The 16,987-nt window shown below is 28.1% G+C and overlaps 4 protein-coding genes and 1 long non-coding RNA gene across 5 annotated transcripts in view; 3 read left to right on the top strand and 2 right to left on the bottom strand.

Moving 5' to 3' along the window:
- The window catches only part of LOC114132308 (AF4/FMR2 family member lilli-like), a 61,124-nt gene that overhangs the window by 17,249 nt on the left and 26,888 nt on the right, over nt 1-16,987 (top strand).
- On the top strand, nt 879-2,893 carry LOC126550771 (uncharacterized). Its single transcript, XM_050202891.1, has 4 exons — nt 879-1,803; nt 1,869-1,997; nt 2,059-2,145; nt 2,456-2,893. The coding sequence occupies exons 1-4, from the start codon at nt 1,680-1,682 to the stop codon at nt 2,731-2,733; spliced, it is 618 nt and encodes a 205-aa protein (XP_050058848.1). The 5' UTR covers nt 879-1,679; the 3' UTR covers nt 2,734-2,893.
- Nucleotides 2,930-4,509, top strand: LOC126550769 (piggyBac transposable element-derived protein 4-like). The gene is made up of 2 exons (XM_050202889.1): nt 2,930-3,781; nt 3,856-4,509. Exon 1 carries the CDS (start codon nt 2,932-2,934, stop codon nt 3,694-3,696), a length of 765 nt encoding a protein of 254 aa, XP_050058846.1. The 5' UTR covers nt 2,930-2,931; the 3' UTR covers nt 3,697-3,781; nt 3,856-4,509.
- Nucleotides 7,148-14,913, bottom strand: LOC126550997 (uncharacterized). The gene is made up of 12 exons (XM_050203753.1): nt 14,585-14,913; nt 10,792-10,965; nt 10,220-10,389; nt 9,641-9,816; nt 9,301-9,501; nt 9,019-9,215; nt 8,819-8,823; nt 8,134-8,373; nt 7,993-8,043; nt 7,880-7,936; nt 7,663-7,713; nt 7,148-7,449 (listed from the first exon to the last, which is right to left on the bottom strand). Exons 1-12 carry the CDS (start codon nt 14,911-14,913, stop codon nt 7,148-7,150), a joined length of 1,953 nt encoding a protein of 650 aa, XP_050059710.1.
- Nucleotides 14,915-16,985, bottom strand: LOC126550773 (uncharacterized). Its single transcript, XR_007604803.1, has 3 exons — nt 16,936-16,985; nt 15,038-15,125; nt 14,915-14,965 (listed from the first exon to the last, which is right to left on the bottom strand). It is a non-coding gene; the product is annotated as an uncharacterized LOC126550773 (long non-coding RNA).

Raw genomic sequence — 16,987 nt, 5'->3', positions numbered from 1 at the left:
ATGTATCCGTCATGGAATAGGCATACCGCTATTACCACACCGATACTTAAACGTAAAAGATTAAAAAAAAATGAATAAGAATTTTTTTTTGTTATTTCCGTTTATTTACATTCTACAGACAAATTGTAATGTAATAAAAATGTTTTAAGTAATTATTTATATTATTTTGTTATATTTTTTATCGTCGGATTTTTGGTACTTAATAGTATACATTCGGTTTATTAAAATCAGTTTAAAATAAGTTCAAAACGTGTTTTTTTTAGCTTTAATTGCGTCTTTTCTGGTATACAGTAAACACCAGATGTTCTTATTACACAAAATGTATGTTCTCACCTATAACAATTTTAAAACCAAAGATTTAAATTTTATCATATTATATTTACAATAAAAAAAAAAAATGCAGTGCAGTAGGTATACTGTGTATTAATGGCACTGAAAGTTGTTATAGTCAAGGTAAACAATAGTTTTATGGGCATGTCCACTTCCGACATCTGCCTGAGATCGAAAATAGAATAAAAAATAATACCAATAAAATAAATTCTTTACTTAATATAAATTTTGTTTAATTTGTTTAGATCAAATTGTATCTAATTTATCTTGTCAGTTATTTTTTTTTTTATTTAATAGTATATCTATTAGTCAAGTACCACTTAGTCCGATATTTTTCAAACAGTATTTTTATTCTACACGAATAGAAACCTTTAAACGATCATTAGATTTTTCTGTTTTCCTTTACAATTCATTGTCATAGTTACGAATATAATTTTTTGGTTTTATATAATATACATACATTTATTATGTCTTAATACATATTTCATTCTTATTATGGTTGCATAATAATCAGTCAAAGGTTTCAATTTTTTAGTTTTTTAGAAATATAATATCATAATATGCCTAGTTTATGGTAAGCTCAAAGAAAACTGAAAGCCTATTAATACACTCAAATACAAAGAGTATATTGTTGCTTTTAATAACTTTCAACTTTTAAACACTTTTGGAATCTTTAGACTACATAACATTGTATCACTACTGCTATTTTATTACAGGATAGTATATATAAAAATTGATCGGTTAAATTAAACAGTATTACACATTAACGTTTTTATATTCTTAGATACCGTCAGTTATATTATAATACCTGTTGTCATCGAACGATTCCTCTACCTTAACCCTTTCACTGCTACAGACGCATATAAGCGTCCAGCGAAAACACCTCTGCTGTGCTACAGACGCATATGAGCGTCCTCTACAAATGACTACAATTTAAAATTAATTGGCTATAAATAAATAACAACAAATAGTCCATTCTTATCTATGGACTACAAGGAGTTATTAAATGTTATACATTTTGGATCTTTCAGGGGTTCTCAATATTGTCTCTGACTATACCTGTAGCTCTTATACCAATAGTTCTAGCCAATAGCCACACAGAATATTATAGTGCTTCATTTACCTTTTTGTTTTATACCTTTATTTCGTGTTACCCATGTAACGAAAAACATAACAGATAAAATTATACCAAAATAGAATTACATTTATGTACCTAGGTATTTAGTATTTATATATTATGGTTTTCAATTTGTTTTCAATGTATTGACACACATTATTGTGCCGAACTACGTTCATTTTGTGCTTTGCTTTTTTTATTGTGATTTGTTTCTCTAATATAAATTACCACAATGACTAAAAAGTTAACGGACGAAGAAATAGAACGAGAACTAAATGAATACTATGCTAATTCTGAATCCGAAGATGAAACATACGATATTGATCTAGCTGTTGAAGATTCTGAACCTTGTTTTGGTGAGTGTATTTGATATGTGATGTATGTTTTATAACAAATATATAATTTTTTTTAAATTGTTTAGATCAATCGAGATCAAGTGATGATCATTTTAATTTGATAAATTCTAATAATATTAATAGTGTATATAATTCTAATCAAATGCAATATAGCACACCTACTGAGATTAGCCAATACGATTTACAAGCCTCTGGTAAGTTTTGATTTCATTACAAGTAAATTAATGAATTTTTCATAATTTATTATTCATTTAGGTCTATTACACAATGAACAATATTTATTCAAAGATGTTGATATTGATGAAGCTCTTCAAAATTTAGAAACTGATTTCCAAGACTATTGTAAGTGTATATTCTATTTTATGCATACTAAATTACCAAAATATATTATTGTGTGTAATACAAAATTCATTATGTTGTAATACAACATTAGAAAATTTGTCTAATTACAATTGTTTTTTTGTAACATTTTAACATTATTAGTGGGTAAAGTGTGACAAGATGTGTAGTTAGTAAAGGCAAGTTCTGCATAGTTTAGTATTCTGTACTAAAAAGTGTCTAATATGTATAAATATATATATAAAAAAAATTAGGCTCTTAAATGAACACAATTAGCTAGTTAATTTTAATTTTATTTAAAAATATTTTTTAGTGTCACAGAATGACTCTTTTCAGTCTCCTTCTTCAAGTATTACACAGCAGTCAAGAATAACTTCAGATGTATTTTCATCTAGCATTGGTAGACCCACAAGATCATCTAAAGTTCCTAAAGCAATCAAGACATTAAAATGGAAAAAAAATGCAAACAGTTTTCAACCAAAAATTCATGAATTTAACCCAAACAATGTATGTTACTGTTTGTTTTTTCTAAAAATCCAAAAATTAAATAAAAATGTGTTTTTGCTAATTTCAGAGTGGTGTTCAATGTGAAGAGTTTGGTTTAAATGAAACCTCATCTGTTATTGATTTTTTTGAAGCATTTATTACAAATGATTGGTGGGGAAAATTGTTTTTGAGACTAACAGGTACGCTAAGGAGCAACCAATTAATTCAGAACATTCAAGAATGGTTTATTGGAAAGATACTAGTATGGAAGAATTGTACATATTTTAGAGAGTAACTATTTTGATGGCTAGAAACAAAAAATTACAAATAAGTGAATATTGGTCAACTAATGACTTATTACATCAAGATATTTTTGGCAAATGTATGAGTAGGGACAGATATTTACTTCTTTTGCGTTGTATTCACTTCTGCGACAATACTCAACAAATCAAAGGAGATAGGTTCTACAAAATTCAAATGGTTTTGACTGAAGTAAGAAAAAACTTCAAAGATGCTATGATTCCTTTTTCAAATCTGGCAATTGATGAGAGTTTACTTTTGTGGAAAGGGCGTTTATCTATTAAACAGTATATTAAAAGTAAAAGACATAGATTTGGTATCAAGCTCTATATTATATGTGACTGTGAAACTGATTTCATTCTGAACTTCATTGTGTATACAGGAGCTACTGAACACAAAGATCCACTAGAAGACATACTTGGGAAATCTGGTGTAATTGTCAAAGATCTCATGAAGCCATACTTAAACAAAGGTTATTCATTATTTACTGACAATTTTTATACCTCACCTCAATTATCTATGTATTTACATAAAAAAAAAACCAACACATGTGGTACTGTGAGAAAAAATCGAAAACTCATGCCAATTATTGAAGGAAAGCTGAAATTAGGTGAACGAGAAGCTCGGTGCACTGACAAACTTTTAGCGATTCATTGGAAGGACCGTCGTGATGTATATATGTTAACATCTATGAATACAAATGAAATGGTTGATACAAAAAAGATAGATAGAAAAACAGGAAAAAATATCTCAAGCCACAAAGTGTAGTTAGTTATAACAAGAATATGGGTGCAATAGATAAGACTGACATGTTGTTAAGTTCTACCGAATGTGTTAGACGTACATTAAAATGGTACAAAAAACTATTTTTTCATCTTATTGATATGAGTATGCTAAATGCATATTCTATGTATAAAACTGTTACAGGTAAACATGTTTCATTAGCAAACTTCCAACTAACTTTGGTGAATGAAATATTACAAAAATACAAAACAAATATCAAAACCAGTCCAAGTAAAGGGAAAAAAAGGAATACATCATTTATGTCAAACGACCGTTTAAATGATAGACATTTTCCAGACTTAATCGTGCAAACATCAACTAAAAAACAAAGAAGAAAATGCTTTGTTTGCAGTCATAAAACTGAGGGGAAAAAAAGAACTGATACATTATACCAATGCAATGAGTGTGATGTAGGTTTATGTGTTGCACCATGCTTTAAAACCTACCATACACAACAAAAGTTTTAATATTATATAAGACACATGTGAAAACAAAAAATATTATAATATGTATAATAAAAGTTATGTTATGTTATATATTTGTTTTTTTTTTTGTAGTTTTTTCAATCGTTAAATTGTATTGATTTTTGTTTATTTATACATAATATTAGTCATTCACTGTATCATCGTATAGTTTTCGCACATTTTTGGAACCACCGGTCATGAATAAGAAATCCATCTATAACTTGCTAAGTTTTCATTAGAAATTTTTTTTTTTTAATTTTTTTAAATTCAGAGTGTATAGATCTATCAATATTAGGTGATAAAATAATTAAAATAATTTATAAAATATGGTCAGCACAGGGCAGTTATCCATTTTAAGCATTTGAGAATAAATATTTTTGAAATAAAGCCCATAAACCAATAAAAAAAACTCCAAAATCTTCATAAAGTTATAAGATAATATATTTTATCTTTATTAAGTATAATTTTACGAAATTATTAATCATGAATTCTAATTTATGCAAGCAAGATTTATGCTTGTTTCAACCCATATTACAATTATTGTATATGGATATGATATGCGCGATTTGAATGTACCAATAATGGTGGCGTCCAGTTTGCCGTCCCCTATGTTAATACATAGGTAATAAACCATTTTGGGGTATATTTTATAATCAATTATGTTTTAATGTTTTAAATGTAAAAACAAACGTCTTACGAGTGAACAAAATTACAAAAGTACTTACCTAGCCACCTAAGTAATGAATATGTTCATACATGAATGATTATTAGTAAAGGCTATACATATTATCTACTCTGATATTTCACGACTTTAAAAGTATGATATGAAAAGGTTAAGAGCAGACAGCAGTAGTCCTAAAACCACAAAATTCTAATTTACTTAGTGTTAGTGATGTTGTACCTATTATCATTTATGGCATTGTTTGAAAAATAAAAGAATATACTTTAAACGTTATTAGTATTTACCCAAAAATTTGCATGTATATATTACAAGAAATTATCAATTAACTATAATATCATTGTTATTCTTTGTTTTCATATACCTATCTTATTTCGTCCAAATTGTTATTAAAATGTTTATTAAACCAATGTTAATATAGTGTTTAGTTTTTTTTGTTAATTTAACATTAACTACCTACTTAGAATAATCCTTGTTTTTAATTGTCAATTCATATAGCTTTACAATTTGAACATGTCGTAATCCATAACTATCCCAACCTATAAAATATGGCTGTAATATGAAAATATGTAAATGTTTGCAGTTTTGATAAATGTTGTTGAAAATTGAACGTTACCTACATAAAGTGACCATACTTACCTATAGTTTTTTAGCTAAAATGGGACAAAAACACAAAAAAATATATAATTTTCCGTTATAAACAAATATTATTTTTAACAAAATTATGCAGTAGGTATGTAGGTATATTGTTTTTAATGGACAAAAAAATTAAATTTATCACACTTAAATATTTACTATAGGTAACTAGGTAAGTATGCTTGTATATTTTTCGTTCAAACAAATTTTCTTAAATAAATCAGCCGATGACTTCAGGAACGAGTAAAATACTTGACAAGACAATTTAAAATTAACTTTTTTGAAACTGACACTTGAAGCTGTGTTTTTTCGGCCATCCATAAATTGTTTATCAAAGAAAAGGTTATAACCTATATTATATTAAATTAATCGATGTTAATACGTAGCTAAAATAGTTATTTAATATTTTATAATTCTCTTTTTCTATCCAGATGCCATTACAGTCAAACAGCCATACGGCATACACTCATGCAATACACATACCTACCTAAGAAATAAGATTTAATAAAAACATTACTACGTCAACGAAAATCAATTTTCGTTATTTTTTTGTCTACCTTTTTAAAACACAGATACGAAAAACGAGACTGTCTCGAGTGTCTTGTTCAAAATGTGACGTGTGGTCACCTCGACTTTACATCTTACATGCTTATAAAAAACATACCTATGTATACAGCAGTACTACAGCACAGATATATAATTGCATACAATATCAATTGCATAATTATTTATTATTTTAGTTATTGTTGAATTATAAAAACTTAATTTTAATGTTTTGTAGTTTATCTTTATTTTATTATGGTAATATATTGAATTTTATAAAATTGAAATAAGTACAAAGTATTTTTATAGGTAATTTTATTACAGTGTTCAAATGGCGTTTTATAAAATACCTAAAATAGTACAACATTATCATGTTGATAATATATAATAATTTGTAATACCTATGATATATTACTTAATTATAAAAAAGTTTGTTCGTCAATAAAACCACTTTTATATCATCTCACTTATTACAAGAATACCTATATGTTAGTGACAAAACATGGTAGAGCGCATATTGCAGTTGTAATGTTTCCGGTAAAGCATACGACAAGAAAGCCGACATCGGTGACATCGTTATACAGTATCAATTTATTATAAATAAACTAATTGACCATCAAAACAAAAGTTTTCCAATTTTAATAATTAATGGTCTAAAATTACAATTTTAGTATAATAATATTTACGTAGTACCTATTTATAAACATGCAATGGTAAATGGACAGCCGATAAGCCGGGTAAAACCCAACTTCGAAAGATCCGACTAATGTGTTTAATTTACATTTTTACAATGATATTCATTCATTGACAGTCCGGCGTCCAGTGACTTATTAGTTATTATTTGATGCTTACATTGTTAAGACTAAGAGCTGTGCGTTTATTAAAAATTGCAGTTACTGTATCTTGTTTAGTTGTGTCAGGTACTCATACCTGGCAAGACTACCATTGGCAATGAATGAATATATAAGGCCAGTCATTAATTGTGTTCTAAAATATAAGACTATTTTATTATTTATATTATATTATAATCTCTTTATTAACATATTATATCACACTTAATTCTAAATATTTAGGTTACTACATAATTACCATAAACAGAATATATTTTTATATTTTACCAAATCCTAAGAAAGTCATTAAAATATTCACTACATACCGGGCAACATTTAGGATTTAGGAGGTTTAAACAATCACCACAAAGAATTTTATGGCCACAAGGAATTAAGGCATGTGTCCTTTCAGCTTCTGTGCATATTATACACTTAGTATCTTGATTTGCTAAAGAAGGAAGGATACTTGGCACTTGAAAAAATGGAATATTTTCCAATTCTAATTGCCTACTTCTAGCTTCAAGTGCCATCATATACACTATATCTGGATCTCTATCTTCCGGCGTAATAAAATCTTCCTCATTATCTGAAAAATAAAATAAAATGTATGAATATAAAACTACATTTTCGTTGAATATGAATTATAAATATTTTAAGAATATGTTACATACAATAAGTATTTATAAACATTTATTTTAATAACACTATTTAAATACATTTATTTAGATCTATGATGTAATTCTAAAAAAAAAATCATTAAATTAATAATGGTAATCAATAAATATTTTTAATTTCTCACCAACAATATCATGAGGCTCTTCTTCCTCTGTTCCACCTTCAATCAAGTCATCTAAAATCAAATAATCATTAATTCATAATGTTATACATGCCTAATTAACATAGTGTAGAAACATTTAACATTTATAACCATTATAATAATGGATACATTTTTTAACAATAATATTTATAATTTCATTCAATTCAATCAAATAACTATTTACAATATTCGTTATTACCATCTAGTTCTGCTGCTACTGCTTGGGGAATCTCTTCATTTGAACTATGAAGTAATTCTAAATAAATTCATTAAATTAATAATGGTTAACAACAAACATTTTTTATTTCTCACCAAAGATATCACGAGGCTCTTCTTCTTCTCTTCTACCTTCAATCAAGTTATCTAAAATCGAATAATCATTAATAATTAATACAAAACATTGAAAATGACCATTCTAGAGTTTAATTAATTTTGAATTTACTATATATTTACCTATTATGTTGGGTTGTTCTTCTTGTAATGGGTCTTCCCCACCTTCGTTTAATGCCAACACACGCATTTGTTCTTCATACGCCGCAACGCTGTAAGAACAACGCAAGAGAAATGTTTTAATATTAATTGTTCTTTGACGCAGTTGGCGACTTGCTGATCTTATTTTTTTATCGTTGACCAAATATTTTGACCTAGGTCCCCGTGTTATCTCCAATCCATTATTTAATTGGTCAAGTTTAACTGAATAAATGTCATTTATTTTACATATATTAGCTAAAACAAAAACAATTTTTGAAAAAATACTACCTAATAATATACTTAATACTTATTATTTATTGTAATTTACTTTACCTAAAAATGACCAGATATTTGGGTGGGAAACTTGAAATATTAGCCTTAGTTTGCTGTGAAACCCTTTGTTGTGGACTGTAACGCCTTTTTTTACTTTTGGTTCTCGGATAGGAGTAATTAGGTTAAATAATTAGTGAACGCACTTTACTGACACTAAATAAATCTCGCTTTATTTGAATTTGGCGAGACGGTGCCGATTACATTGATCGTACGCGACTGACTCAAAAGTCATACAATATACTTTTAGTCTGTAATAATAATAATAATAATGTTGTTATCGGGATCGGGCCACATTTCGCCTTTATCAAGACCGAACGAAACCGACACAAATTACCGACCCTAAATACAAAATAATAATATAAAATAATATAATATAATACAATATCATGCGTCAACACCCTTCAATGTTGTTGTTGGTTCTAAATTTTTTTTTGTAAACCGAAAGTAACTCAACGCCTACATTTTGTATCCAATATCTGCTCCAAAATGAATTTGATTAATACAATGTAATTAAAATATAATTTATAATTATACCTTTCATAATAGTTGAAGAGTCGTCGCATGTTAATACTATGTCTAGCTGCATAACGTTTAATCACAACAAAGCCTTCTTCAATTTTCTCAGCTGGTAGCAATGGAAGAACCATAATCATTTTTATGGTTTTTAATGCAAACCCATTAGTATTTATTAAATTTAAATAACCTAATTTTCTCATTTTTCGCCACACAGCCTAAAATTTTAATTTAAAGTTATTTTTAATTGTAATTTAGATAGTATCAGAATAAGAGTATACATAACATGGGTATCATACATACTTGGTTACTATGAAACCAGCATCCATGGGCTGTGGCTGATGGGAAATGTCTAATCAACATTTCCCTTAATGCAGTTTCAAAGTCGGTTACAATTATACTAGGCCTAAAATCGGGCAGTAAATTAACTTTTACAAAGTGTAAAACGGCATCATAAGCCTGGGAAGTCTTGCGTTCCATCAAAACATATACTATAGGAATACTCTAAAATACAAAAAAGTGAAAAAATTATAATATTGATATTTATTTAGTTGATTTATAATATCATGAAATGTTCAATAATGTAATTTATAATATTATTTTATTTTATATAACTGTGCATATTTAAAATATTATAACTTACATGATTATTTACCATTGCATGAATTATTAGTAGTTGGTAACACTTTGGAGTTGAAGGAACCACTCGAAAAGTAGCATCAACATGGATTTCAGTTATTTCCATATCTAGAGTTCTTAGTATGAACTTTTTGGAAGCAAAAATTATGGAACAATTACCTGATGTGTCTTCAACACAACCTAGAGAACAAAATATTATTTAAATGATGAAATCAACTACAGTAAAATCTCAATAATCCTGACTTTGCTTAATTTGGACAGCCGTTTATAATATATAAATTATGCTAGTTTATGCTAGAAAAGTGCTAGAAGGTTTACCTTAATACTATATGTATGTATATTTAATGATTATTATACAATTATTTACTATTTTTTAGGTTTAATATTATTAGATATATGAATTAAATTAAAATTTGTATAGTACAATTTTTTTTAACTTAAAATTTACAATTTTTGGTTATTTTGTTTAATCCGGACAACCTAGAGCCCCAATTAGTCCGGATTTAGCATTTATAATGTCTTATGATCCCTGAAGTATAGATAAACTATTTATGTTAATTTTCATCAAAATCACAATTAATACCTTTATACATCAATTCACCACAACTTTGGTATCGTTCAAGGAGCCCAGATCGGAATTGTTCAGCTAGTTCGCTTAGTGTTCCTGGGGCAGTTGGCAACGATCGTCTCCTAGTCCATCGCATGCAACTTTTGGCTGATTTCCAAGTATACATGGCAGCAGATTCAGAATTTCTAATGACAAAACCCATTTAAATTAATGATAATCATTAAAGAGTTTATTAAAATAAAAATAAACTTTTCATTGCCAATGACAAATTTTATAGATCATTGATGCAAATGTGTGCGTTCACATTCGATTAAAATATAATAATCTGTCAAAAATAATTTATTTGGCGTAACAGTGTACAATAGTTTAAGGGCCGTTCTTACAATGTCCGGTAAAGTGTTGGTTAACGCTAACCGACTGATGACAGATTTTATTACCGGCAGAATTCCGCCGGTTAAGTGTCCGTAAACTTTAACCAGACATTGTAAGAACGGCCCTAAAAGTGCTTAGCAAATAAAAAATAAAAAATATATATATAATATAAACTTACTGTTTAGCTTCGTTATCATAAATGGTGTTCAGCATACCTAGTAACTTCATCAATACTGCGTTGTTTTAGAGTTTCCTTAAAAGTATTCATGGCTATAACTGTTGGGTCAGGTCTATGATTATGGTCTCTTAGCAAATGTTTATCATTATCATCTATGATTTTTATGGAACCGCGGCATAAGTATTTTACTGCTTCTTTGCATTTGTAATAACTGTAATAGTAAATAAAAAATGTATTAGCTAATTCTATAAACTATAAAAACATGTTCTTTCTCAATTAATGGGTTTAAGCAACATCAATATTACTTATAAGTAGGGCTCAGATTTTGAAACAAAATAAATCCTTAAAAAAGCATTGGAATTGATAAAGTATAAATACACATAGAATTTATTATGTTGAATTTTCATGAAAATTATGTAAAAATTAAGTAAAAAGCAAAAATATCACGTTTGGTGGAAATAAGCAAAATATAGTTTTCTTCATTGAAATCAAAGGATTCAAAACGTATTTAAAATATCTTTCTATCACACTCCCATCAAAAGAAGCATTTGCTACAAAATCCGAGGCCTACTTATTAATTATTTTGTAACATTAAGAAATTAAAAATTGTAGCTTGATGTAACCATTGAAACTTCGTGGAGGATAAAATATACCTACCTTGACAAAATACTTAATACTTACGTTACGTTGTTTTTTTTCGAACCATTTTTTACGTAAAAATATCCTTGATGCTTCATGGTTTAAAATCTAAGACACAACTAAACAAGATACAGTAACTGCAATTTTTAATAAACGCACAGCTCTTAGTCTTAACAATGTAAGCATCAAATAATAACTAATAAGTCACTGGACGCCGGACTGTCAATGAATGAATATCATTGTAAAAATGTAAATTAAACACATTAGTCGGATCTTTCGAAGTTGGGTTTTACCCGGCTTATCGGCTGTCCATTTACCATTGCATGTTTATAAATAGGTACTACGTAAATATTATTATACTAAAATTGTAATTTTAGACCATTAATTATTAAAATTGGAAAACTTTTGTTTTGATGGTCAATTAGTTTATTTATAATAAATTGATACTGTATAACGATGTCACCGATGTCGGCTTTCTTGTCGTATGCTTTACCGGAAACATTACAACTGCAATATGCGCTCTACCATGTTTTGTCACTAACATATAGGTATTCTTGTAATAAGTGAGATGATATAAAAGTGGTTTTATTGACGAACAAACTTTTTTATAATTAAGTAATATATCATAGGTATTACAAATATTATATATTATCAACATGATAATGTTGTACTATTTTAGGTATTTTATAAAACGCCATTTGAACACTGTAATAAAATTACCTATAAAAATACTTTGTACTTATTTCAATTTTATAAAATTCAATATATTACCATAATAAAATAAAGATAAACTACAAAACATTAAAATTAAGTTTTTATAATTCAACAATAACTAAAATAATAAATAATTATGCAATTGATATTGTATGCAATTATATATCTGTGCTGTAGTACTGCTGTATACATAGGTATGTTTTTTATAAGCATGTAAGATGTAAAGTCGAGGTGACCACACGTCACATTTTGAACAAGACACTCGAGACAGTCTCGTTTTTCGTATCTGTGTTTTAAAAAGGTAGACAAAAAAATAACGAAAATTGATTTTCGTTGACGTAGTAATGTTTTTATTAAATCTTATTTCTTAGGTAGGTATGTGTATTGCATGAGTGTATGCCGTATGGCTGTTTGACTGTAATGGCATCTGGATAGAAAAAGAGAATTATAAAATATTAAATAACTATTTTAGCTACGTATTAACATCGATTAATTTAATATAATATAGGTTATAACCTTTTCTTTGATAAACAATTTATGGATGGCCGAAAAAAACACAGCTTCAAGTGTCAGTTTCAAAAAAGTTAATTTTAAATTGTCTTGTCAAGTATTTTACTCGTTCCTGAAGTCATCGGCTGATTTATTTAAGAAAATTTGTTTGAACGAAAAATATACAAGCATACTTACCTAGTTACCTATAGTAAATATTTAAGTGTGATAAATTTAATTTTTTTGTCCATTAAAAACAATATACCTACATACCTACTGCATAATTTTGTTAAAAATAATATTTGTTTATAACGGAAAATTATATATTTTTTTGTGTTTTTGTCCCATTTTAGCTAAAAAACTATAGGTAAGTATGGTCACTTTATGTAGGTAACGTTCAATTTTCAACAACATTTATCAAAACTGCAAACATTTACATATTTTCATATTACAGCCATATTTTATAGGTTGGGATAGTTATGGATTACGACATGTTCAAATTGTAAAGCTATATGAATTGACAATTAAAAACAAGGATTATTCTAAGTAGGTAGTTAATGTTAAATTAACAAAAAAACTAAACACTATATTAACATTGGTTTAATAAACATTTTAATAACAATTTGGACGAAATAAGATAGGTATATGAAAACAAAGAATAACAATGATATTATAGTTAATTGATAATTTCTTGTAATATATACATGCAAATTTTTGGGTAAATACTAATAACGTTTAAAGTATATTCTTTTATTTTTCAAACAATGCCATAAATGATAATAGGTACAACATCACTAACACTAAGTAAATTAGAATTTTGTGGTTTTAGGACTACTGCTGTCTGCTCTTAACCTTTTCATATCATACTTTTAAAGTCGTGAAATATCAGAGTAGATAATATGTATAGCCTTTACTAATAATCATTCATGTATGAACATATTCATTACTTAGGTGGCTAGGTAAGTACTTTTGTAATTTTGTTCACTCGTAAGACGTTTGTTTTTACATTTAAAACATTAAAACATAATTTGATTATAAAATATACCCCAAAAATGGTTTATTACCTATGTATTAACATAGGGGACGGCAAACTGGACGCCACCATTATTGGTACATTCAAATCGCGCATATCATATCCATATACAATAATTGTAATATGGGTTGAAACAAGCATAAATCTTGCTTGCATAAATTAGAATTCATGATTAATAATTTCGTAAAATTATACTTAATAAAGATAAAATATATTATCTTATAACTTTATGAAGATTTTGGAGTTTTTTTTATTGGTTTATGGGCTTTATTTCAAAAATATTTATTCTCAAATGCTTAAAATGGACCTATGAAACTACACGATTCAACATGATCATTGTACGAAATCTAAAGAATTATAAAATTTAAAACTATTTTGGCCAAAAGTGTAATTTTTGTCAGAATTGTCTTACAGAAAATTTATTTAGGTCATCTAAAATAGGTAGGTAGATACATAAAAAATAATATATTTATATTATATATTAATATTATGCGCTCTATGAATTTAAAATACCTATAATCATACCTTTTGTTATATAAAAATAAAATTTGGAGTAAAAATTGAAGGTTTTTGAATGTATCCCAAAATTCACCAAAATAACTCTCTGCCTCCAACACAGGCTTTGCTTATAGGATGTAGATGAACCATATACATTGTATGATGTTTATTTTTAATAATAAGAAAAAAAAATCCCCAAAAAAAAAAACATTATAATAAAATATTATTAAAACAATATTTATGGCCTACTCATACCTCTTAAAAGTTCATTTTTATTGTCCAGATTTGTCCGGTCCAGGTTTTTACTGTCCAGATTTGTCCGGTCCAGAATTTTACCGTCCAGTTTTGTCCGGTCCAGATTATTACGGATTTCAAAATTTTAAATTCCAATTTTTTACCGTCCAGGTTTTTACAGTCCAGATTTCTACTTTCCAGGTATTAAATTCTAGAGTTTAACATTCCAGCCACCATTTCCAGAATTTCCAGCTTTTTAAAACAATATTTGTATAATAAGAGTCCGATTGTTAGCGATGGTAGAATGCTAATCCAGAGTCTAGGGAATGCGTATGGACTTCTATCGTTAGTGTCGGTTTGATCATCAGCCGCTATCACGGCGTAGATCCACTCTCTGTGATAGTCAACTATCAAGAAACGCACTTGATAATCGATACTTCCGGTTTTGGAGGCTTGCATCTTGGTACGATACGCGTGACTAATTATGCCGTACTGAAATCCGTTGCAAATTAATGGATCCCCCCTGTTGTTCCGAAGTTCTTGATTGGACATTCCACAGATGAACTCGCGCCAAGTCTTGTTGACGGTCGTCTGAATTTCCGAACTACATACAATAAATTCACCATTATTAAAGTTGGCCTGCTGCAGATATCGTTTAATATACAAATAATATAACCTCCCATAGAAGAGAAAATCTTTACGATGAATTATTGGATAAAATATAATATTTCTAAGAATTTAATCTGTGATTCGCAAAAATTTATCTGTAAACAATATCAATTGACTTAAGGTATCTAATCTATATATATAAGAGAAAGTATACTTTAACAATAATCAACGTACAGCCAAAACTACCGTACGGATTTATTTGAAATTTTCAGGATATGTACTTATTAGGTACTATGTATAGGCGCACTAAGAAAGGATTTTTCGAAATTCTCATTTTAAAGGGTTGCTCAAACGGGGATTTTGAGATTTACGATGAAAATTTTGTTTTTAATTTTTGTTTATAAATGGTTGCTATAACAACTTGATGTATGTGTTGATACATTTTCATTTAGTCATTTTTGCCACAAGTGGAAAAACAACCAATGTATAGTATATAAGGAGGTGCTAATAATAATAATAACTAATTAATATGGTTGTCGAATGTGAGCTGGTGGCAGCAGGACAATTATTGTTGGTATTTATTGAGGTGTACCTCAATGATGAACTGTATGAAAAATTTGGATCAGAAAGTAACCAAGATTGCAAGTTAAAGCTCTGCACAAAAATGTAATAAACGCTATAGTTATCACTGGGAGCGCTAGAGGAGATATAGTTTTAATCCCAAGAATTAAAAAATTCCAACTGATTATCCCTTTGAATTAAAAAGAATACAATTCCCTCTCAAAGTTTGCTTTGTTATAACTATTAATAAGTCTCAAGGACAATCATTGAGCATGACAGGGATTGACTTGAGAGAAGAATGTTTTTCACATGGACAGTTCTATATCACATGTTCTAGAGTTAGCTCTGCCAGTAGTTTGGTTATTTTAGCCCCAAAAGGCAGTACCAAAAATACTGTTTATAAAGAGTTATTGAGATGAATAAAATATTTCAATATAAATATATTTTTTTTTTTTTGGTTTTTATAACACCATAATGTTAAGTATTTTTTGCCGATAAATTACAATATTACAATACATGGGCAACCAAGGATCAACTTAACATCTAAAAGCAGACTGTAATAAATTTTAAAACTGATAAAATAAAAGTTATAGTAGGTTACACAAAAAAATGTACAAGGGCAAAGCCGGGTTATTCAAGATTTTTGAGAATCAAAACCTAGGTTAGGATTATGTATTAATTGATTATATTAATCTACCGTATTATGTCAAACTTAGTATAACTTTGATACTTTATTAGAGTTAAATCATACACTTACGTACAAATACCACTAGGTCCGCGATCTACCGCAGGTAGATTGCCTACCTGATAATATACTGCTGCGAATCAGAATTTTTATTCCGGGCAACAGAAAACTTAAGATAAATCTAGAACATCATCCATCGAATATTAAATAACGTATTGAATAAAGTCTGAGTCATAAGGAATTGGCATTTTTAACGGGCAACAAAGTGCAAAACACAAAGTAAGCAATACGAAGTCTGCCGGGTCAGCTATTATTATTATTAATATAATATAAAAAAAATCTCGGTTTTCACCTGAGGTGACTTTTGCGCGGGCAACGCCGGGTGGGACAGCTAAAATTTACGATGGAATTTTTGTTTATAAATAGTTGCTGTAACAACCTGATTTAAATGGTGATACATTTACATTTAGTCATTTTTGTCCCAAGTGGAAGAACAACCAATGTAGTATTATATAAGGAGGTGCTTCAATAATAATATAAAAATATAATAATATTCACGGCCTATAAATATAAAATTAAAAAAATTAAAAAGTTAAAAATTAAAAAGTCACACGGTATACGAAAATGCAAAAAAAGAAAGTAACACACGGGCAACGCCGTGTCGGGTCAGCTAGTTATAATATAACAGATAAGCACATTATATATATAATAATAATAACATGTATACTCGAATGATTCCCGACAAGCTTTGAGCCCGTACATAACATTGAC

The sequence above is a fragment of the Aphis gossypii genome, chromosome 3 (genome assembly GCF_020184175.1).
Source record: "Aphis gossypii isolate Hap1 chromosome 3, ASM2018417v2, whole genome shotgun sequence".
In the NCBI taxonomy this organism is placed as follows: Eukaryota; Metazoa; Arthropoda; class Insecta; order Hemiptera; family Aphididae; genus Aphis; species Aphis gossypii.
This window is presented reverse-complemented; position numbering and strand designations above follow the sequence as displayed.

Excerpts from the sequence above, each read along its gene's own strand:
- LOC126550769 (XM_050202889.1), top strand. The coding sequence starts at position 2,932 with ATGGCTAGAAACAAAAAATTACAAATAAGTGAATATTGGTCAACTAAT.
- LOC126550771 (XM_050202891.1), top strand. The coding sequence starts at position 1,680 with ATGACTAAAAAGTTAACGGACGAAGAAATAGAACGAGAACTAAATGAA. Across the intron at positions 1,804-1,868 it reads AGATTCTGAACCTTGTTTTG|ATCAATCGAGATCAAGTGAT; the intron begins GTGAGTGTATTT and ends TAAATTGTTTAG. Across the intron at positions 2,146-2,455 it reads AACTGATTTCCAAGACTATT|TGTCACAGAATGACTCTTTT; the intron begins GTAAGTGTATAT and ends AATATTTTTTAG.
- LOC126550997 (XM_050203753.1), bottom strand. The coding sequence starts at position 14,913 with ATGTCCAATCAAGAACTTCGGAACAACAGGGGGGATCCATTAATTTGC. Across the intron at positions 9,502-9,640 it reads ATGCAATGGTAAATAATCAT|AGTATTCCTATAGTATATGT; the intron begins GTAAGTTATAAT and ends TTTGTATTTTAG. Across the intron at positions 7,937-7,992 it reads AGAGCCTCGTGATATCTTTG|AATTACTTCATAGTTCAAAT; the intron begins GTGAGAAATAAA and ends GAATTTATTTAG.